The sequence below is a fragment of the Rhinatrema bivittatum genome, chromosome 6 (genome assembly GCF_901001135.1).
Source record: "Rhinatrema bivittatum chromosome 6, aRhiBiv1.1, whole genome shotgun sequence".
NCBI classification, from domain to species: Eukaryota; Metazoa; Chordata; class Amphibia; order Gymnophiona; family Rhinatrematidae; genus Rhinatrema; species Rhinatrema bivittatum.
Genome location: NC_042620.1, coordinates 9452955 through 9479845, shown reverse-complemented (window position 1 = coordinate 9479845; position 26891 = coordinate 9452955). Strand labels below are relative to the sequence as shown.

The window sequence follows — 26891 nt, the reverse complement described above, 5'->3', positions numbered from 1 at the left end:
TAATGAAATTGGTAATATCCCCTGTACAGAGTGTCTTTACATATTTTATTAACTTTAAATTCCCAGAGTATCATCCCTAACAGCGGACGACGACCCTTACCTCGAGTAAGCATGGCTCCACTCTCCCTGTAGTCCTGAATCTCCAAGTCCTTCTGCAGTAAGAGTGCCATGAGTTCCTGTGACTGACGCTCCAAGGCCAAGCTCATCCCCAGCAGAGGCTGCAGGAGGTGACGGGAAACCTGCAAATAACCCAAGAGCAGCTCAGGAGTCGGAGCTCAATTTATGGGACTGAAAAACCTACAAACCCCATGAAACAACTGGAATTCTTATACTGGAACCTGGGAAGGGGACTTCCAACTTCTCTCTATCTTTAATATTTATTTATGCATTTTATATACCATTGTTCCAAAAGAAGATCACAACAGTTTACAATATCGACATTCATATTATAGGGTAACACAATATCTAAAATACGCTAACTGTAGGGCATGGAAAATCATCTGAGATACATAGTTTCTATTTCAATAGTCTTACTATCCTGATCATAGAGTTGTCACAATGCACTTTACATCACTCAATGCATGTCATTCATTCTTCTAGTATTTACAGGGCTTATAATCTAGTAGTTTTCTGCATAGTGAAATTTTATGTAAGATCATATACATTTTTGAAGAACCAGGTTTTCAGTTCACGTTTGAAGCTCTTTCTGAATTCCACAGGGCCTGCTATGGAAAACATTTGATATGCATAGCCACCCTATCTACATTTCTAATAACTGAATCACCAACTATGACGGCCGGCCTAACCCTTCCTTCCTGGGCAGTAGCCCTGGGAGACTTGTCCTCAGTGCGAGAGGACAATGCATCACCTGGAGAGCAGGTCCTTGCTACAGGATCACTTCCTGCTACACCAGGGTGATGTTCTCCTACTGGGAGACCTTTCTGATCCAAGGCAGCACTAGGGCTGCCAGACTGGATTTGGGACTTGGCTATGATGTCCCTGAAGGTCTCATCAATGTACCTCTCTGTCTGCCTCAGCTCCTCCAAGTCTGCTACTCGAGCCTCCAGAGATCGGACTCGTTCCCTGAGAGCCAGGAGCTCTTTGCACCGAGTGCACACATACAATCTCTCACCAGCGGGTAAAAACTCATACAGGTGACACTCAATGCAAAAGACTGGGAAGCCCCCCTCCTTCTACTCTCTCAGAAGAATTGAAAGCCTCTCACCTATCATCCTAGGCACATATTTGGTTTGCAGTCAGTGATTTTTCCACATTGTGTATAAATTCAGCCTTTACTCTGTTGACCTCGCAAGCCAGTTGTAGTTATACACTTTGTAGCTCTAACTGCAAGGCTTTTAGCAAATATTTCTCTGGCTTAAAGAGTATGGAGATAAAGAATCTAAGGAGAATTTACTGGACCACGATCTTACTAATTCCTGCTGTCTGGGCACCTCCACAAACGAGGCCTTCTGCATCCCTATTGCCATGGTTCTTTCGGCACAGGGGCCTGGCAGGACCCAGCCATTCGCTCTGATATGCTGAACCCAAAAAGTAACTTAGAATGATCTACCACTGAAATTCTCAGCCCTGCTCCTCAAGAGCCACAAACAGGCCTGGTTTTCCAGATATCTGCAATGAATATGCATGCGATAGATTGTTATGTGCTGCCTCCATGGTATGCAAATCTACCTCTTGCATATTCATTCTGGATATCCTGAAAACCAGGCCTGTTTTTGGCTCTTGAGAACTGGAGCTGGCCAGGGTATGCGTGTATCGAGCTCCAGAGAGAGCTGCACTCTGTGGCCAACGGTCGAAGCCAGTCACAGCTAGGTTTGGGGGCGGTGGTAAGAGAGCAGGGAGTTGTAAATTAAAACTCTGGGTGCTGAAAGCTAAGACGCCAGTTCCAACTGAGCTGAAAGACCAAGGATGATGGCGGGAACTGGCAGGCCCAAACTAAATAGCTAGAAATGAAATAAAGTCAGGGAAGTCTGGCACCCTTTGCCTTTGCTGTCTGCACTTATTTGAATGTTCCCCATGGTCTACTAGCAGGCACTCTCATGTAACTAGGGTTCTTTATACTTATAATCTGAAGTTTAACCACTGGACCATACTTCACATTTGTGATCCACTTTGAACTCTAAATGGAAAAGGGACTATAAGTACCAAAGACAGAGCAAGAAAAGATACTTGGTGTAGGCCAGCCCCAGGTTCAAGTCCCAACTCAAGTTTTCCGTGGCTACAGATGACGTGGACGGGGCATTCACAGCCCCTGTGTGAGAATGAAATCAGGCTACTAGATGGATTTAGGGTCCAGAAGGAGCCTGGTGTGTGGCACAAAGAAAAGAACTGACACTGCAATGACTAGACTAGATATGTGGTGATGGGATATAAAGGGCAAGAACTCCCTGGGAAGCTGCCAATGAAAGCTCGTGTGTCAGATCCCAGCCTGGACTCCTGACTGAGTAAGAAATCCAAAAGGAATCAAAGCAAACTACTGGGCCCAAAGCAAAATAAAGCCAAACCTTGAAGATGAATTTTAAATAAGATGCCTAACAAAGTTCCTGTGTACCTACAGTCCGCACCCAACCACATCTTCCAACACAAAGTACCTGTGAACTTACAGCCCTCATACAACCACGTCTTCCAACACAAAGTACCTGTGTACCTACAGCCCTCATACAACAACCACATCTTCCAACACAAAGTACCTGTGTACCTACAGCCCTCATACAACAACCACGTCTTCCAATATAAAGTACCTGCTTACCCCTGAGCCTGCACACATCAACCACATCTTCCAATACAAAGTGCATGTATGCCTACAGCCCACAAATACCAACCGCATCTTCCAACACAAAACACATGCATATCCACAACCTGCATAAATCAAACGCATCATCCAAAAAAATATCTGCATACCTCCAGCCTGCATATATCAATCATGTTTTCCAACACAAATACCTGCCTACCCCTGAGCCTGCACACAATCACGTCTTCCAAAACAAAGTATCTGCATACCCCAAACCTACATAAACCAACCACATCTTCCAACACAAAGTATCTGCGTACCTACAGCCCAAACACACCAACCACATCCTCCAACACAAAGTATCTGCAGACCTACAGCCCGCACACACCAACCACATCCTCCAACACAAAGTATCTGCAGACCTACAGCCCGCACACACCAACCACATCCTCCAACACAAAGAATCTGCAGACCTACAGCCCGCACACACCAACCACATCCTCCAACACAAAGAATCTGCAGACCTACAGCCCGCACACACCAACCACATCCTCCAACACAAAGAATCTGCAGACCTACAGCCCGCACACACCAACCACATCCTCCAACACAAAGTATCTGCAGACCTACAGCCCGCACACACCAACCACATCCTCCAACACAAAGTATCTGCAGACCTACAGCCCAAACACACCAACCACATCCTCCAACACAAAGAATCTGCAGACCTACAGCCCGCACACACCAACCACATCCTCCAACACAAAGTATCTGCAGACCTACAGCCCGCACACACCAACCACATCCTCCAACACAAAGAATCTGCAGACCTACAGCCCGCACACACCAACCACATCCTCCAACACAAAGTATCTGCAGACCTACAGCCCGCACACACCAACCACATCCTCCAACACAAAGTATCTGCAGACCTACAGCCCGCACACACCAACCACATCCTCCAACACAAAGTATCTGCAGACCTACAGCCCAAACACACCAACCACATCCTCCAACACAAAGTATCTGCAGACCTACAGCCCGCACACACCAACCACATCCTCCAACACAAAGTATCTGCAGACCTACAGCCCGCACACACCAACCACATCCTCCAACACAAAGAATCTGCAGACCTACAGCCCGCACACACCAACCACATCCTCCAACACAAAGTATCTGCAGACCTACAGCCCGCACACACCAACCACATCCTCCAACACAAAGTATCTGCAGACCTACAGCCCGCACACACCAACCACATCCTCCAACACAAAGAATCTGCAGACCTACAGCCCGCACACACCAACCACATCCTCCAACACAAAGAATCTGCAGACCTACAGCCCGCACACACCAACCACATCCTCCAACACAAAGAATCTGCAGACCTACAGCCCGCACACACCAACCACATCCTCCAACACAAAGTATCTGCAGACCTACAGCCCGCACACACCAACCACATCCTCCAACACAAAGAATCTGCAGACCTACAGCCCGCACACACCAACCACATCCTCCAACACAAAGAATCTGCAGACCTACAGCCCGCACACACCAACCACATCCTTCAACACAAAGTATCTGCAGACCTACAGCCCGCACACACCAACCACATCCTTCAACACAAAGAATCTGCAGACCTACAGCCCGCACACACCAACCACATCCTCCAACACAAAGTACCTGCGTACCCACAGCCCGCACACACCAACCACATCCTCCAGCACAAAGTACCTGCATACCTACAAATTTTAAAATAAAGGATGAGATGGGCAAGGACACACAAAACCTGTCACGATGGATCAGTTCCCTCGCTATATAACTGCAGAAGAAGGGAGTAGCGTGTGTGGTATGGGCAGCCGGTTGAATTAATTAACTTGGCTGCCAAAGCTCCTTCACTGCTGCTGTGCCCAACATTAAAAGTGAGTCACAGGGAGGATATGACATCATCAGCATGAACGGACGGCTCTGAGCGAGCTCCCTCACAGAGCAGAAATATCTTACTGAAATCTCAGGCATCATAGCAGCTGGAACATAATTTTCCACATCGGAAGTAAGAAGGCACATTAGGCGATGTCCGTAAAAAAGAAAACCGTAGATTTCCGCAAATATTAATACTCAAAACGGAGTTGGGCCTCAACAGCGAAAAAGACAACATGGCGGCCGAGGACACAAAGCAGAGGTAACACCTGCTGGACAGGGCCTGGAGTTACCTACCCGGGATGATTTCAGAGCCTGGTTCTAGGAGCTCAAGCTGGAAATCCGGACCCAGAAACAGGATTTGACGAATCTCATTAATGAGGTGCAGGATGCCTTGTCAGAACTAGGTCAGCAAATCGAAGATACAGACATAAGAGTTGATGCCTTAACAGAGGACCTGAAACAAGCAAGGACTGAGCACGCAGAAGTAAAAATGGAACTTGAAGGTGCTATCCAAAAGCTAGAGGACCTCGAAAACTGAACCAGGCGCTGCAACTTACAATTCCGAGACATAGCAGAACAACCGGAATCTGCTGACTGCAAAGTGATAATTTCTAAATTGTGTATGGAGCTTTTTCTCACGGCAGAACATATGGCTATGAATGGGCCTGGGGATAACAGGTGCAGCTGGAACGCACATAGGGCACTAGGACAAAAAATTGCTAATAAGCCAAGGGACATTATTGTGTGTTTCCACTCTTATGAACAAAAGGAAACTGTATTTCGAGAGGCTCGCAAGCAGGCAGTATGGCTCTGGGAAGGCCATGACATAGCGGTATTCGCAGACCTCTCTCTGTTTACCTTGAAAAAACACCTAGATTTCCAGGACACCACCACTATCCTTCGCAAGGAGAATATTCGGTACAGTTGGCTTTATCCATTTGGACTGAGTTTTACGATCAAGGGCACCACTTTTCGGGTGAAAACGATGGCGGAAGCGATAACTATCCTAAAGGAAGCCAATGTGACATGCTTTCTCAAGGCCCCGGCAACCAAATTGGCGCCATCAATGGAGGATGTCGGCTCCGGAGAAATTCTGAGGGGTCTGCATCGCCCATCGATGTAACTTGAGTGTGAAAACTTCAAATAGGTGCTCACTGAAACAGGATTATTAGTACTAATGCTGTATGATGGTTGTTTAATCGGGAACAGAAAGGGACATTTATTGTCGGGAATAGAAAGGGACATTTATTGTGATGATGGGCCCTGAGTTTTCACATGCTAATATCAATAAGCGGATTGGTTCAGCTCTGTTGAGCCGCTCACCTGATGACTCCTCCCCTGGGCTGGGGGTGTTTGAGAAATTCACTTTGCTACAGGGGGAAGGAATTATGGGTGAATACCCCCATAGCTGGATGTGGGATACTTTACAAGGGGAATCACTGCAGACAGGGAGTAATCTATGGATGCTATTGCGGGGAAGGAGGGATGGCACGCCGGGGGTTAGGGGAGCTGACACCCTTGTTTTGTAATTAGGGAGTGGGAATGTCCCTTTGTTGAGTAAAAAATGGCATCAGTTAAGATAATTACACTTAACGTTAAAGGCCTTAATTCCGCAAACAAGCGGGGCTTACTTTTTACGGAGCTTGACGAGTTCCAGGCCTCGATCGCTCTCCTCCAAGAAACATATTTGAGGCCTGGATACGAAGGTCTGGTGCGCCATCCCAAATTTCCACATCATTACTGGGCTAGCAGCTCTAAGAAGCAGAAATACGCTGGAGTGGGAATAATAATACTTAGAGATGTGGTATTTGAATTGAAGCAATGTGTTCCGGATCCTGATGGGCGATATATTCTTTTAACTATTCGGGTGGGGGGAGAGACTGTAACTATTATTAATATGTACAATACTAATCAACATCAAGAGCGCTTGTTCACTACTGTCAGTGACTTAATCAGGGAAAAAGCAGAAGGCGCGTTAATTCTGGGAGGGGATTTTAATCTTACAGCGAACCCAATCTTAGATAATTCCTCGCACAGAAGCATGGGGACGAGGGTAGCTCGGCAGGTATTGAAAGTGTTAATGCAGCAAAGCATGTTATAAGATATCTGGCGAGTCAGATATCCTAAATCCCGATGCTATACCTTTTTTTCGCACCCCCATAATTCTCATTCACATATAGCTATGTTAATGGCAGATAAGGGGTTGATAAATAAGGTGACAAAAACAGATCTAGAACCTGTCCATTGGACAGATCATGCAGTGGGTTGGTTCTCCCTGTCACTCCAGAATTATGATATTGGCCAAAGCTTCTGGAAGCTCAATGATTCACTGCTCAGTGATGATAGTTTTGTGAAGCAACTTAAATCACATATAGAGGATTATTTGCAGCTAAATGACACAGCTGAAGTCCCACATACTGTGCTACGGGAAGGCCTCAAAGCTGTTATTCGAGGATATATGATTTCTAGGGCCTCGAACATAAAGAAAAAGAAAGGGGAAGCCTTTACTAAACTCCAGAAGCAGATAAAAAGCTTAGAACGACAGCACCAACACTCACTATCCCCTGCGATATATTTATTTATTTTTGGGTTTTATATACCGGAAGTTCCTGTATAAAATACATATCACTCCGGTTCACAGGTAACAGAGATAACTATCGCAAATACGACATTATAGGGAACAGATAGAAAATTGGGAATCAATAGCGACCACTCATGCGCTTGAACTCACACAGCAAAGATACTTTGAGGGGCGTAACAAAGCCGGAAAACTCCTAGCCAACAAATTGAAAAAAAAGGGCGATACAGAATAATGTGACTAAAATTAAGAATAAACAGGGTCAGCTGCTACATGAGAGCAAGGAGATCCGCGCATGCTTTCTGGAGTTCTATGCTGAATTGAATAGCCCAGACACCCACATTTCTAAAGAGAGTGTTGCCCAGTATTTAAATTCAACTGACCTGCCCACCCTATCAGATTCCCAAAGGGATTTCATGGATGCAGAAATTTCGGAAGTCGAGGTGAAAATGGCGATCCAAGACCTTAAGGTGGGCAAGTCCCCCCGTTTAGATGGGTTTACTAACCTTTTTTATAAGAAGATGGTGGATACTATTACCCCTCCTCTAACCAAAATGTACAACCTGATTAGATTTGGTGGAGACCTCCCACCACATACTAATGTAGCAGGCATTACTATTTTGGTAAGCCAGAAAGGGATCCGACCTTATGTGGATCTTACCGACCAATATCGCTCATCAATGTCGATTTAAAGATTCTGGCCAAAATACTGGTATACAGCTCAAATTATACACCAAGACCAAACAGGCTTTATAACAGGGAGAATGGCAGCGGACAATGTCCGGAAGATATGTGGGTTAATGTGGTGGGTCAAAAAGCAAGGAACACCAGCACTATTATTGACCTTGTGCATTGGCCTTTTCTTTTCCAACTTCTCAGTAGAATGGAATTTGGAGTTCATTTCATTCAATGGATCCAAGCTCTCTACCATAATCCTAAGGCCTGTGTTAAAGTAAACAGTAGCTATTCGGACCCTTTCCCAGCGGGCAGAGGCACTCGGCAAGGGTGCCCTCTCTCACCCTTGCTATTTTTTTTAGAACCGTCAGCAATTAAAATTAGACAGAATGCGATGGTGCAGGGCATCTCGCTGGGAATCTTTTGTGCCAAATTATCGCTATTTGCAGATGATGTCCTCTTAAGAACATAAGAAATTGCAGCAACCGTCACTGATCTTGAGGACTTTAGTAGGGTATCGGGCTACAGAATAAACTGGGACAAATCAGAAATCCTGAATCTTACGGTATCTCCTGAGCAGGAAGAATTGTTGAGAGCTAAATTTCCATTTCGTTGGGCAGCCCAGAAGATAAAGTACCTTGGAGTTTATTTGGATAAAGGATGACTTTTACTCATTGAACTATGTACCTTTACTTAGTAACATCACACAAAACTTATTTAGAACTTTTCTATACCAACATTCATGTAAAAAAGTTACATATCATATCGGTTTACAGTGTAACACAATATTGCAAAACTTAGAAGAATGGAAAAAACTTAGAGGAATGGAACCGTTACCATATTTCCCGGATAGGGCATATAGCAGTAATTAAGATGAACATACTCCCACGATTCTTATACTTGTTCCAGACATTACCCATACCGATCCCGAATACCACGTTAGAAAAATGGCAGGCTAAAATCATGAGATTCATATGGCTAGGCAAACGCCCTAGGATAGGGAGAAAGATATTATATCTTAGGAAGTCCCAGGGCGGGTTGGGAATACCCCAGCTAACCTGGTACTATGCAGTGGCTAATTTGTGACCACTAGTAGATTGGCATAGGTGTGGGCAACAGAAAGCGTGGGTGGCTCTTGAAAAAACATTTTTACCACATATATCCATTAGATCCTGGATATGGCTCCAAAAAGGGGCTAGGGTGGTACCACGAATCTTACCGCCAGCTACGTTATTGACTTTGGCTACATGGCAGAGATGGAGGAAAGCGCTAGTAGCTCCCAGGGAGTACCATTTTAGCACCTCCATATACCACAATACTAACTTCAGATTTGGCTTTGAAAATCTGGAATTTCAGGTTTGGAAAGCCAAGGGAATTGAGAGATGGGAACACTTATGGTCGGTGCAAGGATTCCGGGAATTTGATGACCTGCAGTCCCGATATCAATTGACAGATCTGGCCAGATATGCATACTTACAAATTCTGAATTTTGCAAAACACCATAATGTAATGGGTCAGCTCTCTCAAGGCGTTTCATACTTTGAGACAAACGGTCACCATGCCGATCAGATTACTGGCATTCTCTCGAAAATCTATACCACGTTGAATAAAGCCCCTTCGGGTAAACTACGGTATATGGAAGCTTGGGAGTCTGATCTGGGGATTGAACTTACAGAAGACCTGTGGTTGGAATCTCTCCGGAATACAGGTAGAGGGTTAATAGCAGCTAGGTTGATTGAAAATGGTTACAAAACTTTGTACAGGTGGTATATGCATCCCTCTCATCTACATAAAAATCAATGCCAAGTGATCAGCGAAATGTTGGAAAGGGTGCGGTCAGACAGGGACTTATTGGCACCTGTGGTGGCAGTGCCCCATCATTACAATGCTGTGGGAAGAGGTGGCCCAATGGCTACGGGACATATTCTTATTTCTGGTTACCCTCCAACCGGCTCACGCTTTGCTAAATGTGGATTTTGGGAGAATAAATATAAGAGTAAATTGGTTCAGTTTGCCTGTACAGCCACCAGATGTGAAATAGCCAGAAGATAGCGTGACCCCTCATCTCCATCTTTTACTGATGTCAAGCAGGGAATGGATACAATATTTTGCCTTAGTAGACTAACTGCCAATAAAAACAAAACCATGGGATCTTTTGTGAAGATTTGGACTGATTATGAACGCTGGAGGGGAAAATACCACACCAGCAGTTCCCATTCATAAGACGGACCCTTTAGTATTTAGGATATGATGTATGGCTGTTACCTCTAGTAGTGAAGTGAATTACGGGGGTGAGGGGAGGCAGGGGGGGCAGAATGGGGTAATAAATGACAAAAGCCATGTTTAATTGAGGTAAAAACCATGTTTATTTGAGTTGTACATGCTGTTGTAGTGACTATGTATCACAAGGAAAGTTGGCAATTTAGTTTCATGTTTCACACTGATGTATGGAACGCTTGCTCAATAAAAGCTTTAAATTGAAAAAAAAAAAAAAAAAGTGAATCACATCCAGTGCTCAGTGCATGCTCTCCCCGTCTCATTCAGCATGGGAAAGAGAGAGAGGCTAGGTGAGGAGATGCTGTGTAAAGTGTATGTGTGCTGCACTTCTTGGGACCCAGCTATCATGCTGCCCATTAATTATCACCCTCTGGGGCTCATGCTGTACTAGGAAGAGGAGGCAAGCATGATTATACATTTTCTCAGAAAGGAGCTCCTACATGTTTAAGAGCCACCACAGGTGTCTCTTCTTGCTGCAAAATGCCAAGAGCAGAGACCAAGTGCTGGTCTGGATCTGAGCATCACGCAGTGGTGACTTTCACATTGCACACCTGAGTTTTGAAGACATATGCCATAGCACACTGGCCGGAAAAAGTAAGTTTAGTGAGCTCCTTATGAACACAAAAATAGATAAGGCCATGAGGCCAGATGGCATACATTCCAGGGTATTATGGGAACTTAGAGATGCCTGGCAGCGCCCTGGCTGACCTTTTCAATGCTTCTTTAGAGTTGGGAGTAGTTCCTATCTATAAAAGTGGAAGTAAGGAGGAGGTTGGGAACTACAAGCCAATTAGTCTGACTCTGTGGTGAGTAAATTAATGGAATCGCTGATAAAACAGAGGAGAGTGCAGTGTTTGGAATCCAGTGGATTGCAAGATCTGAGAGAGCATGGTTTTACCAGAGGTAAATCTTGTCCTGATCAATTTCTTTGATTGAATGACCAGAGAGTTGAATAAAGGGAGAGTGTCAGATGTAGTGTACTTGGATTTCAGTAAGGCATTTCACACAGTTCCGCATAGGAGACTTACAAATAAATTGTGCGCCCTTGGTATGGATCCTAGAGTGACTGACTGGGTTAGACATTGGCTGAGTAGGAGGCAACAAAAGGGCAGTGGTAAATGTTTTCTCTCAGAAGGGGGTGTGTTACTAGCAGTGTGCTTCAAGGGATCGGTTCTTTGACCACTTCTTTTCAACACTTTTGAGAGCAACATAACAGAAGAATTGTCGGAAAAAGTTTGCCTTTTTGCTGATGATACCAAAATCTCTAACAGGGTGGATAGCCAAGAAGGTGTGGAAAACACGAGGAGGGATCTAGTGAAGCTCAAGGAATGGTCTAGGTTCTGGCAGCTAAGATTTAAAGCTACACAATGCAGAGTAATGCATTTAGGTTGCAAAAACTTAAGGGAGAAGTACAGTATTGGAGGTGAAATTCTTCTAAGCACAAAGGAAGAGCAGGATCTGAGGATGATTGTATCTGACGATCTTAAGGTGGCAAAAGCCAGATAGATGCTTGGCTATATAGGAAAAGGAATAGTCAGCAGAAAAAGGGAGGTGATACTGCCCTTCACTTGAAATACTGGGTACAGTTCTGGAGACCCCACCATCAGAAGGATAGAAACAGGGGGGAGTCGCTCCAGAGGGGGCTTCTTTCTGAAGCAAATAGGGATAGACTTAAAGATCTAAACATGTACACCCTGACAGAAGGCGAGATAAGGGAGATATGATGGACACATGCAAAAGAGATGAGCCTATTTCAACAGAAAGGAAGCTCTAGAACAAGGGTTCATGGGATGAGGGTGAAGGGGGAAGACTCAGAAGTAATCAAAGGAAATATTTCTTTACTGAGTGATGGATGTGTGGAACAGCCTCCCAGTGGAGGTGGTGAAGAGAAAAACAGTATCTGAATTCAATAAAGCATGGGGTAAACAGAGAGGTTCTCGGAGGGATTGATGGGAATTATAAAGCTAAATTAATTGGGCGGATGGACAGGGTAGATTGGCCATGTGGTCTTTTCCTGCCGTCATGTTTCTAAACTCTGCCTTAAGTCGTATCAAATGAAGGTATAAAGTATACACGTTAGTAATATTTACATTAACGTACATAGGTTTCTACCCGGCACGTGTGCATTCTAGCAGATTCAGTCATTCTAGCTCCATAACCCATTTTTTCCCAGATACTGAAGGACGGCAGGTGGCACACCAGTATATCGGGGAGTGGGTGCTTTTCAGCTTCTCTCTGACTCCATCTGCTGGAGGGGAGGCATAACCCAGCAGTCTGCACTGATCCTGCTACGTACAGGGAACCCATTTTTTTCCACATAGATTAAGACTAAGTCTTTGAAAACGTATTCTAAAATGGGCCCAAGTACATGGCTCAAAGCTCAGCAGTCTCCTGTCTTCTCGTGACTGTGTTATAGGATGCATTAGGACTCACTCAAGGGAATAATAGACTCCATTCTGAGTCTGGCCCAGTCCTGCTCCCGGACTTAAAAGCAAAGCAGAAAGCCTCTGCTGTCTATTGAACAGATAACTGGGAGCACAGCACCCTCTGGTGTGCACTGGAAAAACCTGACATCTCACTAAAACTGCAGCTTACAAAGGCTTAAAGAAATTAATACAGAGTTAAGAGCATCTCTTACTATTTAAGAGCTATTCTGCTCATATTCAACAGTGAGGTTCTGACAACCACACATGTACAGACCGGCACTTCCAGAATAAAAGACATTGTTAACCACAGTGGCAATTGTCAAAAGCCATTTTACTTGCATAAAACAGCTGGCTGAAAATTACCCAAGCTGTATGCGGATAAGAACATAAGAACATAACAAATTGCCATACAGGGTCAAACCGAGGGTCGATCAAGCCCAGTATCTTGTGTCCAACAGTGGCCAATCCAAGTCACAAAAACCTGGCAAGTACCCAAACATTAAATGGATCTCAAGCTACTATTCCTTACTGTTTAATAGCAGTTTATGGATTTATTTATTTTAACATTTTTATATACCGATAGCCGTTTGCCAGATAAGCGTTGTGCATAAGTAGCACAAAGTCCATGGTAAACGGCGGAGAACCCGGGGGGGGGGGGGGGGGGCCCAAGACAGAAGGAGTCCCAGGCTGAAAATAGAGTCCCAAAGCTGAACTGGTGGTTGTATGTCCGAAAAATCTTCCGGCTCCTCCCCCGAAGGCAATGGGATGGCTGGCTCTGGGACCAAAATGGCCGCCGTTCCCGCACGAAGCAGAATCGCAGCCGGCCCCTGTTTGTGAAGGCGCGCTTGATCGCGCGAAGGAGGATGTCCCGCCGGCTGCGAGGTGCCCTCCCCACCAGGGAGGCACCACATACATATCCCCTCGTGGGAGAGCCTCAATCCCGGCTCCCCACACGCTGAGCATCGAAGCGCTCTCGGCATGAAAGCAAGAGGAGGAGGGGGGGGGGGAGAGAGAGCAGAGTGCCGCGGGCAGCGGGAAAACGCCTCCGCTTCTAAACACCGACCCCGATTAACAAGTGAGCCTGCCAGCAGAGGAATGTTACCTCTCTTTGGTCAGCAGCCCCGAGGAATGCGCGTCTCGGGGCCGCGGGTCGGGCCGCGGCGGGGGGGGGGGGGGGGAAGAGGTTGGAACCTCCAACATGCATCCCCAGGAAGGCCGGTTCGAAGAAACCTGAAAGAAAGAGGAGAAAGAATAAAACTCTCTTCAAAACAGGGGAAGCCAAGGTTCCCCTACTCCTATCTGCTAGAGTCAGAAAGATACTGAGGATCTAGGGAGGGTGCACTGGTTGATATGTCAGCACCCTCTGAAGCTTTGTTCTGACTCCATCTGCTGGACGGGGGACATAACCCACCATCTGGACTGATCCTGGTACGTACAGGGAATAACTATTGTATAATATAACTGCCTTAACTACACAGGAAGAGTGAGAAACTGCAAAGCCAGGGCAGGGAGACGGTAAACAGATAGGAGACAACACAGTGCTGCCAGAAATAGGAAAATTAGTTTCTTACCTGTTAATTTTCGTTCCTGTAGTACCAAGGATCAGTCCAGACTGCTGGGTTATGCCTCCCCTCCACAGCTGGAGGGGAGGCATAACCCAGCAGTCTGGACTGATCCTGGTACATACAGGGAATAAAAGGTTTTGTAGCCACTGAGTGAAGACCCACATAGTTTGAGGTACGGGGTGGGGAAGGGGCCTGGCCACAGTGCCCACCCATCTTAACTGTGGGCCCTCCCAAAAGTTCAGTTCTGGCTATGCCCCTGTGCTGCATCGGAGGATGCACTCACCATGCTGCCATTGGCCTCTCCACAGTGGAAATCCCAGTAGAAGGGCAGGCTGGATAGTTCACTTTTCACATGAATGATAAGTTTCCTGTCACTTCTCTGGCAGGAGAAGGAGGCAGGGCCAGGGTCAGCCTGGCCTCCATGCAGCAAAGGATGTATCAGCTCTGATAAATGTTTCAGGAAGGAGAAGACTGGAGCTTTCAGTCGCTTGTTCAGTTCCTGCAGAAAACATGAAAACCAAAAGAAAATCAGATGGAGGACAGGATAACTCTGAAGCCTGAGAAAGGGGGATAAAGCGCAATCATAGGGCCCAGAAGGCAGGCGCCATGGGGGAGGGGCATGACTCGAGGGCCATCACGGTGGCACAACACAAAGAGACTGCAGCCCGAGGCAGCTAGAACTCGTGGCCCAGATCCACTTCACAGCAAGCAGCGGATGTTGCAGGATTTCAGAGATGCGAATTCCATGCTAACACAAGGCCTGTGCTGTGCATGCTCTCCCTTCCTCTCACCTTGGACCTGGCTTGAACAATGCAGGCATCCACCTCTTCGTGCCACACCCCGCTGAGATCCGATATCAGCAGCACATAGCCAGTGTCACTGAAGCAGACCTTAGCCAGGAACATGGAGCTTCCAAAGGCGATGGGCCTCCATGGCTGCAGCAAAAGATCAGTATCCATATCTGCCAACACCTGCATCCTGCAACACAGCAACCAGTTTATTTATTTATTTATAGCGTCTTCTATATCGATATTAGTAGAGACATCATATCGGTTTACAGCGAAACTATAGAAAGGAAATTACAAAAAAACAGGGAATGGGGAGGGGATACAATGAACCAAGGAATAGCAAAGAAGGAGCGAGAACAATCGCAACGGGCAACTTGATGACAGGAAAAACATGTGCAGGTGCAGTTATAACATAACTATGTACAGGATAGGATAATAACTGGTGTAACAGGAGGGAGCGAATAGGCAAAGGGGCTGTTAAGGGGAAGGCTTGTTTGAACAGCCAAGTCTTTAATAGGGATCTGAATTTCGCAGTGCAAGACTCTAGCCTAAGGCTGGTCGGTAATGAGTTCCAACGCGTGGGGCCAGCAATGGAGAGGGCCCGAACTCTTGTGGATGAGAGGTGTGCCTTCTTCAGGGAGGGCACATGGAGGGACGCTTTGTTGGAGGTTCTAGTGGGCCGATTAGAGCATGTGAGGCAGAACAGGTCGTCAAGCCAGTTAGAGTTGGGTACGTATATGGCTTTGTGGATAGTGGTGAGGGTTTTATAGAGGATACGGGATTTATTTATTTTATTTATTTTATTTTTATTTATTTAAGGTTTTTTTATACCGGCATTCAAGAACTCGTTCTCATCATGTCGGTTTACAGAAAACAGGGGTGCAGAAATATAACCAAAAACATAATTAAACGTGGAGAAGAGAAGCAGTTACAATTAACAAGGGATCATGAACTGGGATTATAAGAAATAAAAGAGATAGAGGAGGATAATTATATACAAGTGTACAATGTAAATAAGGAGTTCTCTATAAATACAAGAGAACAAAATAAATATGGAGTCCATTATATACAGCTACTTAGCATAGGAGTCATTGATGGATCTTGTTAGGTGGAGTTCGGGAAGGCTTGCCTGAAAAGCCATGTCTTAAGTCTTTTCCTAAACGTTAAGAGGCACGGTTCGTTTCTTAGATCTGGTGGGATAGAGTTCCATAGCGGAGGGCCTGCTGTTGAAAGGGCTCGGTCTCTCAAGGTTCTGTGATTAGTAGTTTTTACGGGTGGAACAAGGAGGCATCCTGTGTAGGCTTCCCTAGTCGGTCTTGTTGATTCGTGAACACGGGGAGGAATTTGTAGGTCGATTGTGGTGTGTTGGTGAATGATTTTGTATAATAATGTGATGGATTTGTAAATTACTCTGAAGTGGATTGGTAACCAGTGGAGGGCTTGAAGGACTGGAGAGATGTGGTCTCTTTTTCTGGTGTTTGTTAGTAAACGTGCTGCTGCGTTTTGGACCATTTGGAGTGGTTTTGTATATGAGGAGGGGAGGCCAAGAAGAGTCGCGTTGCAGTAGTCTAATTTGGAGAAGATGAGGGCTTGGAGAATGGTTCTGAAATCTTTGGCGTGGAAGAGTGGTCTTATCCTTTTTAAGACTTGCAGTTTATAGAAGCAGTCTTTGGTTGTTTTGTTGATGTGGGCTTTGAAGTTCAATTTATTGTCGATTAGGACACCTAGATCCCTTACATGAGTGGTTTGAAGGTTGGTTGGAAGACAGGCTGTGGGTTTGTTATCGGGTGTTATGAGTAGGACTTCAGTTTTAGATGAGTTTAGTACCAGATTAAGGCTGTTGAGGAGGCTTTTAATTTCTAGGTGGCAGGATTCCCAGAATTCGAGGGTTTTTGAGTATGATTCTTTGATAGGGATCAGGATCTGGATGTCGTCCGCATAGAGAAAGTGTATTAAGTTGAGGTTGGTGAGGAGTTGGCATAGTGGGAGGAGGTAAATATTAAATAGTGTAGGGGATAAGGAGGAACCTTGTGGGACTCCGACAGTCGAATCGTGGCGTGCTGATTCTTTGTTCTGTATTTTTACCTTGTAGCCTCTGTTGGTTAGAAATGATTTGAACCAGGAGAGCGCTAAGCCAGAGATTCCTATAGCAGCTAACTGTTTAATGAGGATCGTGTGGTTTACGGTATCGAAAGCTGCTGAAAGGTCTAGAAGGACCAGCAGAAATGATTGTCCTTTGTCTGTACCTAGGATGAGGAGGTCTGATAGGGATGTAAGAAGGGATTCTGTGCCGCGATTTTTGCGGAATCCATGTTGTGAGGCGGAAAGCAGTTTGTTATCTTCAATGAAGTCCGATAGTTGGGAGTTAACAAGCTTTTCCATAATCTTGGCTATGATAGGTAGATTAGCTATTGGGCGGTAATTGTTGGGGTCTTTTAGGTCCAGGTTGGGTTTTTTTAAAAGTGGTTTGAGTGAGGCTTGTTTGAGGTCTTCTGGGAAGGAACCTTGTGAGAGCGAACAGTTGATTATGTCAGCCAATGTTTTGGAGATGGTTTCTGGTATTGTGAGGAGAAGTTTTGTTGGTATATGGTCCGCTGGGTGTGAAGATGGTTTCATTTTTCTAAGGATGGTTTGGATTTCAGAGGAGGAGGTAGGTTCAAACATTTCTAGGTGGGTGTTTTTGATGTGTGGCATTAGCGCTTGAGTTAGGGGAGTGATATTGGAAGGAAGTTGGGTAAGCAGATTCTTGATTTTGTCTTGAAAGAAGAGAGCGAGTTCATCTGCTTTGGCTTGAGCTTGATTACTAGGGCATTCTGGTGAGGGTACTTGGGTGAGGGTGGAAACGTAGTTGAATAAAGCTTTCGCGTCAAAGACTAAGTTGTGAATTCTGGCGGCGAAAAAGTCTCTTTTAGCTTTGGAGGTGTAGGCCTTGTATTGTTGTAGCGTGCGTTTGTAGTCTGAGAGTGTGCTGGGATTTGGAGTTTTCCGCCAGTTAGATTCCTTTTGTCTTAGTATTTGTTTAATCCTTCTAAGATCGTTTGAGAACCATGGTTGTTTTTTGGAGGCATCTGGGTGAGATTTTTTTGTTGTAAGTGGGCAGAGCTTATTGGCTATTGATTCCGTGATCGTATTCCAGGAGTGTAAAGCAATATTAGGATCAGTGAGAGTTATATCGTGAAGGTGTTTGGTTAGTTGAATGGTAAGGTCTTCTGGATTGCAGGGTTTCCTGTAGGTAAAGGATGGAGAAGGTGTGTGACTGGTGGTAGATTTTTCCAGTGAGAATGATGTAGAAATGAGGGAGTGATCAGACCAGGGTACCTTCAGATTTTTTATTGGAGAAGTCGATTTTATGCCTTTGTTGATAAAGATCAGGTCTAGTGTGTGGCCTGCTTTGTGTGTCGGGTTATTGACTATTTGGGAGAAGCCCATCGCTGAGAGTGCTAGTAAAAGAGTTTGGCAGCTAGGTGAGAGAGTAGGGTTGTCCATGTGGAGATTAAAATCTCCGAGTATTATTGCTGGGGTGTCCAGGTTGAGGAGTGTTGTTGTTATTTCGATGATGGATGAGACGTCAGATTCTAAGAGTCCCGGGGGGGCGTAGACTAGAAGTATTTGGAGTTGGTGAGATGTGAAGAATGGGAAGGATGGGACAGGGAGCCAATGAACAGGGACAGGGAGCCAATGAAGGTCTTTCAGGATGGGGGTAATATGGTCGTATTTATGTGCATTGCAGATAGTTCTGGCTACTGCATTCTGCAGCATTTAGAGAGGTTTTATGGAGGAGTGGGGTAGGCCAAGGAGGAGGGAGTTACAATAATCCATTTTGGATGAGAGTGTGGCCTGAATGACAGTACAGGAGTCATTAGCATGAAGTAATGGTTTCAGTTTTTTCATAACATTGAGTTTGTAGAATCCCTCCTTGAGGATTGTATTGATATATTTTTTTAGGTTCAATTGCTGGTCAATCTGAACCCTGAGGTTTCTGGCACAGTGCTGTGAGTGAAGTGTTTTGTAGGCAGGATCGTTTGCAAGGGCAAGTTTAATAGGTAGATGTTAAGAGATGAGGAGCAGTTCTGTTTTGGAAGTCTTTAGAGCCAGATGGAGGTTTGTGAGTAAGGTATTGATGGCTGCAAGGCAATTTCCCCATAATTCAAGGGCATTAGATAGTGAGCCTTGAATGGGTATGATGATTTGCACGTCATCAGCATAAAGATAGAATTTGAGGCTGAGATCAGATAAGAGCTGGTAAAGAGGGGTGAGGTATATGTTGAATAGGGTAGAAAATAGGGACTCCCTGAGAGAGAGCGTAAAAAGTGGATTTAGTACGAAACACGTGTATTTATAGAGAAAGATCCTACACTGCTCTCCCTGACTGTAGAAGGACCACTCAACACGCTCACAACTAAGGTTAAATATGTCTCCCACTGTCTGGCTAAATTTTGATCACACAAAATCAGATTTAGCTGAACAAAAGAGGGGTTGGGTCATGCCCGGATGAACTTTTCAAATTTAGCTATTCTTGTGCAGGCAGTTCCATTTGCACAAATGACAAATCCTAAATCTAACTGCACGAGTTTTGTATTGGTTAGATTTAACCAGATATCCAGCTGGCTAAATGCAGCTGAATATTCCAACAAATTGATTCTCTTTGCAAATACCGATCGGCTTTTTTTTTGTTTGTTTTTACAGCCTGCGCTATGGAGTCTCAATGAGAGAGGTAGCTTTTGGAACTGAACACAGAGCCTATACCAAAGGGACAGGAAGAAGCTGATGGTGCTAATAAAGAGAAAAGGAGACGGAACAGTTTTTAAGCTAGATTCTAGGGAAAAGCTGACAGTTGCTGAAGAGTGCATGGTTCAGGAGGAGAGCCAAAAGGATACCGTTAAAGCAGGGAAAACAGTATCCTAAAAGATGCTGAAGACAAATGTGAATGAATCCAAAATACCTACATCAACTGCTAATAACGTGACAGGAAGAAGTCGAAGAAATCAGATTAGAGAGTTACACTGTATGGTCCTAAATGAAGAAATAGACATAATTGGCATCTCAGAGAGCTGGTGGAAACAGGATAACCAATGAGACTCTGTGATCCCAGGGTACAGCAGATCTGCACGGTGGCATTATATGTTAAGAGTGGCATCGAGTCGAGTACGATACAAGTTCTACAAGAAACAAAGTGCACTTTGGAGTCTCTATGGAAAGAAATTCCATGTGCGACAGGAAGGAGTTTATTACTGTCCATCCAACCAGGATGATGAAACTGACTGTGAAATACTAACAGAAATGACACAGCTTGCTAAAAAAGTTGGAAGCACAATAATAAAGAGAGATTTCAATTACCCCAATCCTGATGGAGTAAAGGTCTCCAAAGGGCACGCCAGAGAGGTAAAGTTTCTAGCTGCCATAAATGACTGCTTTATGGCACCGAGAGGAGGAGATACAAGGCACAACAATGGTCGAGCCAGTAAGCAACAGTAAACATAATGTAACCAAATTTGACTGTGAAATTAGACAGAAAGGTACAATTAGATCTTATCGTGCTAATTTTCTTTCCTCAAGTCCTGTCAGACCAGTCTTCACAGTGGGTTTTGTCCCGCTACCAGGAGATGGAGGCAGAGCTCAAGACCTCTCCTAAACAGGCTGGGTCGGCAGGGAAGGAGTCAGATTCTTGGCCAAGTTGGTGCTATCTACCAAGTTTACCTTTATATCCTTGCTGCTTTCTCCTGTCACCTAAACACCAAAATTAAAGCAAAGGTCCCTCCTGAGGAGGCCAACCTCCTACTCGCCTCTCTCCCTCTAGAAACTTATTATTATCTGGCTCCCACCAACAAAGGGTTGCCTGACCATAAAATGTAAATCAAAGTGTGACCTGTCCCGTAGCCAAAAACGAAAAAGAGATGGCCCCCTCGCCCTGAGGGAGCTGACTAACTTGCGGAGGTGCGGGTTCCTCCTGATTCTCCTCTCCTCGTCACCTTAAGAGGATATTTTCCTTTTCTCCCCCCATCTTATATACAATCACTTTTTTCTTTTTTATTATTATATATTTTTCTTTGAATTGTCCCCTTAGGGTGGGATTTTGGACTTGTCTGTCAGGACCTGAGGAAAGAAAACTAGCAAGGTAAGATCTAATTGTACCTTCCCCTTCGTCTTGCCAGGCCAGTCTTCACAGTGGGATGTAGTTAAGCTATAGTCATCCCAGGTGGGGAAATCCTAGGACCCCCGTTGCAAATCTCCTATCTTTTCTCTCGTGCAGGTACAACCTGCAATGTTTGGTAAACATGTGCACGGAGGCCCACATGGCTGCCCTGCAAATGTTGGTGGGAGTCACTGATCTGCATTCTGCCCAAGAGGAGGCTTGCGCCCTTGCAGTACCTCCTTGCGTTCACTATGTAAGCTGAGGCAATAGCTTCCCTAATCCATCCCGCAATTAGGGTTTTGGAGGCCGATTCTCCTTTCCAGACTCCTGGGAACAGAACAAACAGCCCTTCTGAATTTGTAGACTTTAAATATTTCAAGGAGATTCTTCTGATATCCAAAAAAATGCAGGTCCTTCCTCTTCTTTGCACAGTGTTCCTTCCTGAATCCCAGCAGGGTGATTGTTTGGCTGAGGTGGAACTCCGACACCACTTTAGGGAGGAAGGACGGGACTGGCCTAATTGTCACCTTTTCTGTTGAAAAGGAGAACTATGTCTCCCGGCATGACGGGGCTTGGATCTCCATATTCTTCTTGCCAAACATATTGCTACCAGGAAGGCGGTCTTCTGGGTAAGATCCCTTAACTGGATGTTATCGAGCAGCTCATAGGGGGCTGTAGCTAGCACCCTCAACACCAAGTTCAGGTCCCTTGTGAGAACTACTGGTCTGCACGGTGGCCATGTGTTTTGCCCCTTGTAAGGAAGTGATGCAATGGAGGAGCCTCTGATACGGCCCCCAGTAGCATTTGATAGCTGCCACCTGAACTCTCCGGGAACTCACTGCCAAGCTCTTATCCAAGCCGTCTTGTAAGAACTGCTGTATTGCTGCTGTATTAACCTTTCCTGGGCAAAGGTCTCCTTCGGAGCACCTGCGCTCAAAGAGACTCCAGGTCCTTGCATAGGCTAACAAGGTTGATCTTTTTCTCACCATAAGCAGTATGGAGGTTACCCTTGTGGAATATCCTCTTTTCTTGAACCTATCCCTCTCAATAGCCATACCAAATTGTGCAGGATTTTCCATTTTTACTGACTCTTGGTGTAGGAGGCTTGGTACTGGGCAAAACCTGTTTGGTTCCTTTTCCCTTAGCCTACTTAAGTCTGTGTACAATGGCCGCCTCAGCCAGTCTGGTGCTACCAGGATTACCAGTCCCTGGTGGCTCAAAATTCTGTTAATAATTCTCCATATCATAGGTAAGGGGGGAAAAACATACAAAAGAGCTTCAGTGGGTCATTCCTGGGTTAACGCATCAATTCCGTTGGATCCCCATTCTCTTACCCTACTGAAGAAGTTGGCTGCCTTGGCATTGCTTCTTCTGACCACCAGGTCCCACTGGGGGAGTCCCCATTGGGATACTACCTGCTGAAAGGCCTCCTCCAATAGCTCCCACTCCCCTGGTCCAATTTTTGTTGGCTTAGGAATTCTGCTTGCATGTTTTCCACCCCTGATATGTGGGCTGCTGAGATATCTTGGAGGTGGAGTTCTGCCCATGTCATTACCTGGGAAATTTCCATTGCCATCTGCGGACTCTTAGTTCCCCCCTGCTTGTTGATGGAGGCCACTGTCATTGCGTTGTCCGAGAAGATCCTGACTGGGCGTCCTTCCACTCTTGCCCTGAAACTGATTAGAGCTAGGCAAGCCACCTTGGTCTCTAACCTGTTTATGGAGAACTTTCTTTCCTGCTGGGACCAGAGGCCCAGCCTGTTATAGTGTAAACTCCCCCCCCCCCCCTTGGTTTTTGGCATCTGTTGTCAGGAAGGTCCACTGAGAGGGGGGTATAAGCTTGAACCTTTGGTCAGGTTGCCTCTCTCTCTCTCCACCATTGGAGACTTTTTTTTTTTACATGGGGCAGTAGTGGAAGTTCTGTTGAGCTCGTGGCTCTCTTCACCCTCGCTCCACCCTCTCTACCTCTGTGGCGACTCCCTCCGGGTCTGATGGACGGCTTGCTGCCACGGCGTCTCCATGCCGCTTCTCCCCGGCATCCCCGGACCGGCTCAACGCTGCAGATCCGCCATGTTCCTGATGATGTAGGGTGCGCGCGCATGCTCTGAAGTATGTACCAGCAAGGGTGCGAACCTCGGGGGCATCCCCCTGTATTGACGTCATCCGCTTCCAACATAAAGGTCTTCACTTACGCTTACTATTTGAGTTAGCAAGGATTGATTGCTGGGATTCATCTGTACCCGGTTCTCTCTACGCTTCTCTGCCTCCTTGGACTTACCAGGGGGTACCCACTCCTCGGGGGCCTTGCTCTCTTTTCTTGTTTTCAGATTGCAGACAGGAACCAGTACTCGCTTCTCGAGGGCCCATGTTCCTAAACATTCTGAAGATTCTCTACTGTCTAGAAGCTATCGCAGGTACAGACATTTGTGAGTTACTATTTCAGATTGCATATAGGAACCAGTACTCGCCTCGAGGGCTTATGTTCCTGAATACACTGAAGATTCTCTACTGCCTGGAAGCCATTACAGATATAGACAATTGTGAGTTACCATCGCTCTCAGAGCTTTCCCTGGAACCAGGTACTCACACCTCGAGGGCCTAACTCTTTCCAGCTACTGAGCCTTCTTAAGAATCTATGTGAGTGTGTCATCTACTACTGGCTATGTATTCAGCACACCCTGTCTACTCACTATCTATAGTCTCTCTACAGCTCAGCAACCCTGGTATCGCAGTTCCAGTATCTGAGGGACTTCAGCCCTGCCTGGCACATCAGCTCACTACTGCCGCCTCTGGTGGTTCTACTAACCTGTCTAATAAAGAGCTATGTGTCTGTCTCCATACTCAAGCCTAGCCAGTGGTCCCTCTCAGGATATCCTCCTGGGAACGCTGTCATCTAACATCAGCCCAAGGATTCATCTATTTACATTAGAGTGCTCACTCCTCCCACTTCAGGAGCTGAGCACAACAGACTGCTAGCTCTCATCTGCTTGCTCCTCTCTTCAGCATAGCAGATCCTAACAGATTGCTACTCCTCCCCTCTAGCAGAGCATATTATAAAAGATTGCTACTCCTAGCAGAACATCTAACAGTTTTCTAACAGATTGCTAACTCCTCCTTCTACAGGAGCAGATTCATAACAGATTGCTAACTCCTCCCCTCTGGAGGAGCAGATTATAACAAGTTCCCGGTCAAATTCCAACTTTTGCGGAGCTCCGCTGGTCAGAAGGTGCTCCTGAAGAAGTCTCATATGTGCCTTTGCCCAAGGAACTGCTTTGAGTGCTGCCACCATCGACCCATGCCAGGGTCAGGACTGGCAATTTCTCCAGTTGGTGCTATAGGGCCAGTGCTGCAGCAGCTGGTCCAGATAGCAGCAGGGCAGTATTGGTGTCACTCAAGTGCCCATAAAAATCTGGCACTGGAGGCAGTTGCCCGAGCCCAGATCTGGACCTGAGTGATCCTGTAAACTACTAACAGTGAACCTGATAGTGCTGGATACAATGGTGGAAGTTATTGTTAACAGAATTACTGGGCTTGTTACTAATCTAGTGGCAATAGACAATATATCATTTGTACAGTTTGGATGTTATGTTTGTGGTGCAGTTATCATTACTTGTACAGTTTCAGTTGGCTTTTGGACTGGACCTGTAAAGCCTATGGTTTTGCTAGGGGAGCCAGAGGTATAGGATTCATATGCGTAATTGATAACTGATATTTTGCTTAATGGATGTTTATTTTATTGTATGTGATTTGTCGTGCTTCTTTTATGTATTTAGCACTATGATTGTACCTTGCTTAAAGTTTTCAAATATAAGCATATAAAAAAAAGATTTTTTTAAATAAAATTTAGGAAAGAAAAGTCAAGCGATAGCAACCTACTAGAACTGTTTGGATAAGGGCGGACTGGGGCACAGTGTATCTGCATTTTCAAACGATATTTGTTAAAGTCGCTCATGAGAGGGCCTTGGGAGAACCTCAAAGGGCTGGGACGGCAGGGAGCGTTTAAATGATAGGAAAGGGGGAGAGAGTGGGACTGGCGGGTCAGGGGTTTGGTAAGGTGAAACTAGAAAAGGGAGGCAGACGACGGAGGGGAGGGAAGCGCTTCGGGGTGCAGGGGCTCTGGCGCGGTCTCCTCAGAAGGAGGGAAGGAATGCCAGGGGGGGGGGGGCGGACGAGCAGTGCCGGGAGCTGCAACCCTCCCCCCTCCCTTTACGGCACCTGTCCGAGGCGCTGTGCTGCACTCCCCCTCCGTCGCTCTCTGGTCGCCAGGCAGCAGGGCCGGAAGTGACCTCACACGCTCGGTAAGGAGGAGCGGTCAGGTCCGTGTTCTTCTTCCCCCGGGCTACAAGAAAGCAAAGGGGTGAGGGGGGTGGGTTGGGATGCACAGCCGGGTCCGCTTCTCGAGACTTGGAAGAATAAAGCGAACGCTCGAGGGCGGCTTCTTATTCTGAAACCTTTCCTTCCGTACACATCTCGGTGACGTCATCCGGCGGCGCCGGTATGGACCAATCATCGTCTTCCCTAGCTGCGAAGGCGCATGCGCGATTGGTCCCGCGCCGAGTTGCGTTAGAAACATAGAAACATAGAAATGACGGCAGAAGAAGACCAAACGGCCCATCCAGTCTGCCCAGCAAGCCTCACACGTTTTTTTCTCTCATACTTATCTGTTTCTCTTAGCTCTTGGTTCTATTTCCCTTCCACCCCCACTATTGAAATATCTAGCTTGATTAGTTAGGGGTAGTAGGGGTAGTAACCGCCGCAATAAGCAAGCTACACCCATGCTTATTTGTTTTACCCAGACTATGTTATACAGTCCTTATTGGTTGTTTTTCTTCTCCCCTGCTGTTGAAGCAGGGAGCTATGCTGGAAATGCGTGAAGTATCAGTCTTCTCCCATGCTGTTGAAGCAGAGAGCCATGCTGGATATGCATGGAAAGTGAAGTATCAGGCACATTTGGTTTGGGGTAGTAACCGCCGTAACAAGCCAGCTACTCCCCGCTTTTTGAGTGCGAACCCTTTTTCTTCTCCCCTGCTGTTGAAGCAGAGAGCTATGCTGGAAATGCGTGATGTATCAGTCTTTCTCCCATGCCGTTGAAGCAGAGAGCCATGCTGGATATGCATGGAAAGTGAAGTATCAGGCACATTTGGTTTGGGGTAGTAACCGCCGTAACAAGCCAGCTACTCCCCACTTTGTGAGTGTGAACCCTTTTTTCTTCTCCCCTGCCGTTGAAGCAGAGAACTATGCTGTATATGCATTGAAGGTGAAGCATCATGCTTATTTGGTTTGGGGTAGTAACCGCCGTAACAAGCCAGCTACTCCCCTCTTTGTGAGTGTGAATCCATTTTTCCACATTTCCTCTTGCTGTTGAAGCTTAGAGCGATGTTGGAGTCACTGTAAGCCTGTGTATGTTTATTGAATAAGGGTATTGTCTCCAGGCAGTAGCCGTCATTCTGGCGAGTCACCCACTCTTCATTGGCGGCCTCTTGACTTTATGGATCCACAGTGTTTATCCCACGCCCCTTTGAAGTCCTTCACAGTTCTGGTCTTCACCACATCCTCCGGAAGGGCATTCCAGGCGTCCACCACCCTCTCCGTGAAGAAATACTTCCTGACATTGGTTCTGAATCTTCCTCCCTGGAGCTTCAAATCGTGACCCCTGGTTCTGCTGATTTTTTTCCTATGGAACAGGTTTGTCGTGTCTTTGGATCATTAAAACCTTTCAAGTATCTGAAAGTCTGTATCATATCACCTCTGCTCCTCCTTTCCTCCAGGGTG

The 26891-nt window shown here is 46.0% G+C and overlaps 1 protein-coding gene across 1 annotated transcript in view; it reads right to left on the bottom strand.

The window, feature by feature from the left end:
• The window catches only part of NHEJ1 (non-homologous end joining factor 1), a 421432-nt gene extending 395834 nt beyond the window's left edge, over positions 1-25598 (bottom strand). The window contains exons 1-4 of the mRNA XM_029605026.1: positions 25335-25598; positions 14991-15177; positions 14483-14698; positions 101-239 (exon numbers count right to left, since the gene is read on the bottom strand). Of these exons, the coding sequence (XP_029460886.1) occupies positions 101-239; positions 14483-14698; positions 14991-15176 (541 nt within the window). The 5' untranslated portion in view covers position 15177; positions 25335-25598. The remainder of the gene's footprint in view (positions 1-100; positions 240-14482; positions 14699-14990; positions 15178-25334) is intronic.
• Positions 25599-26891: the final 1293 nt, after the last annotated feature.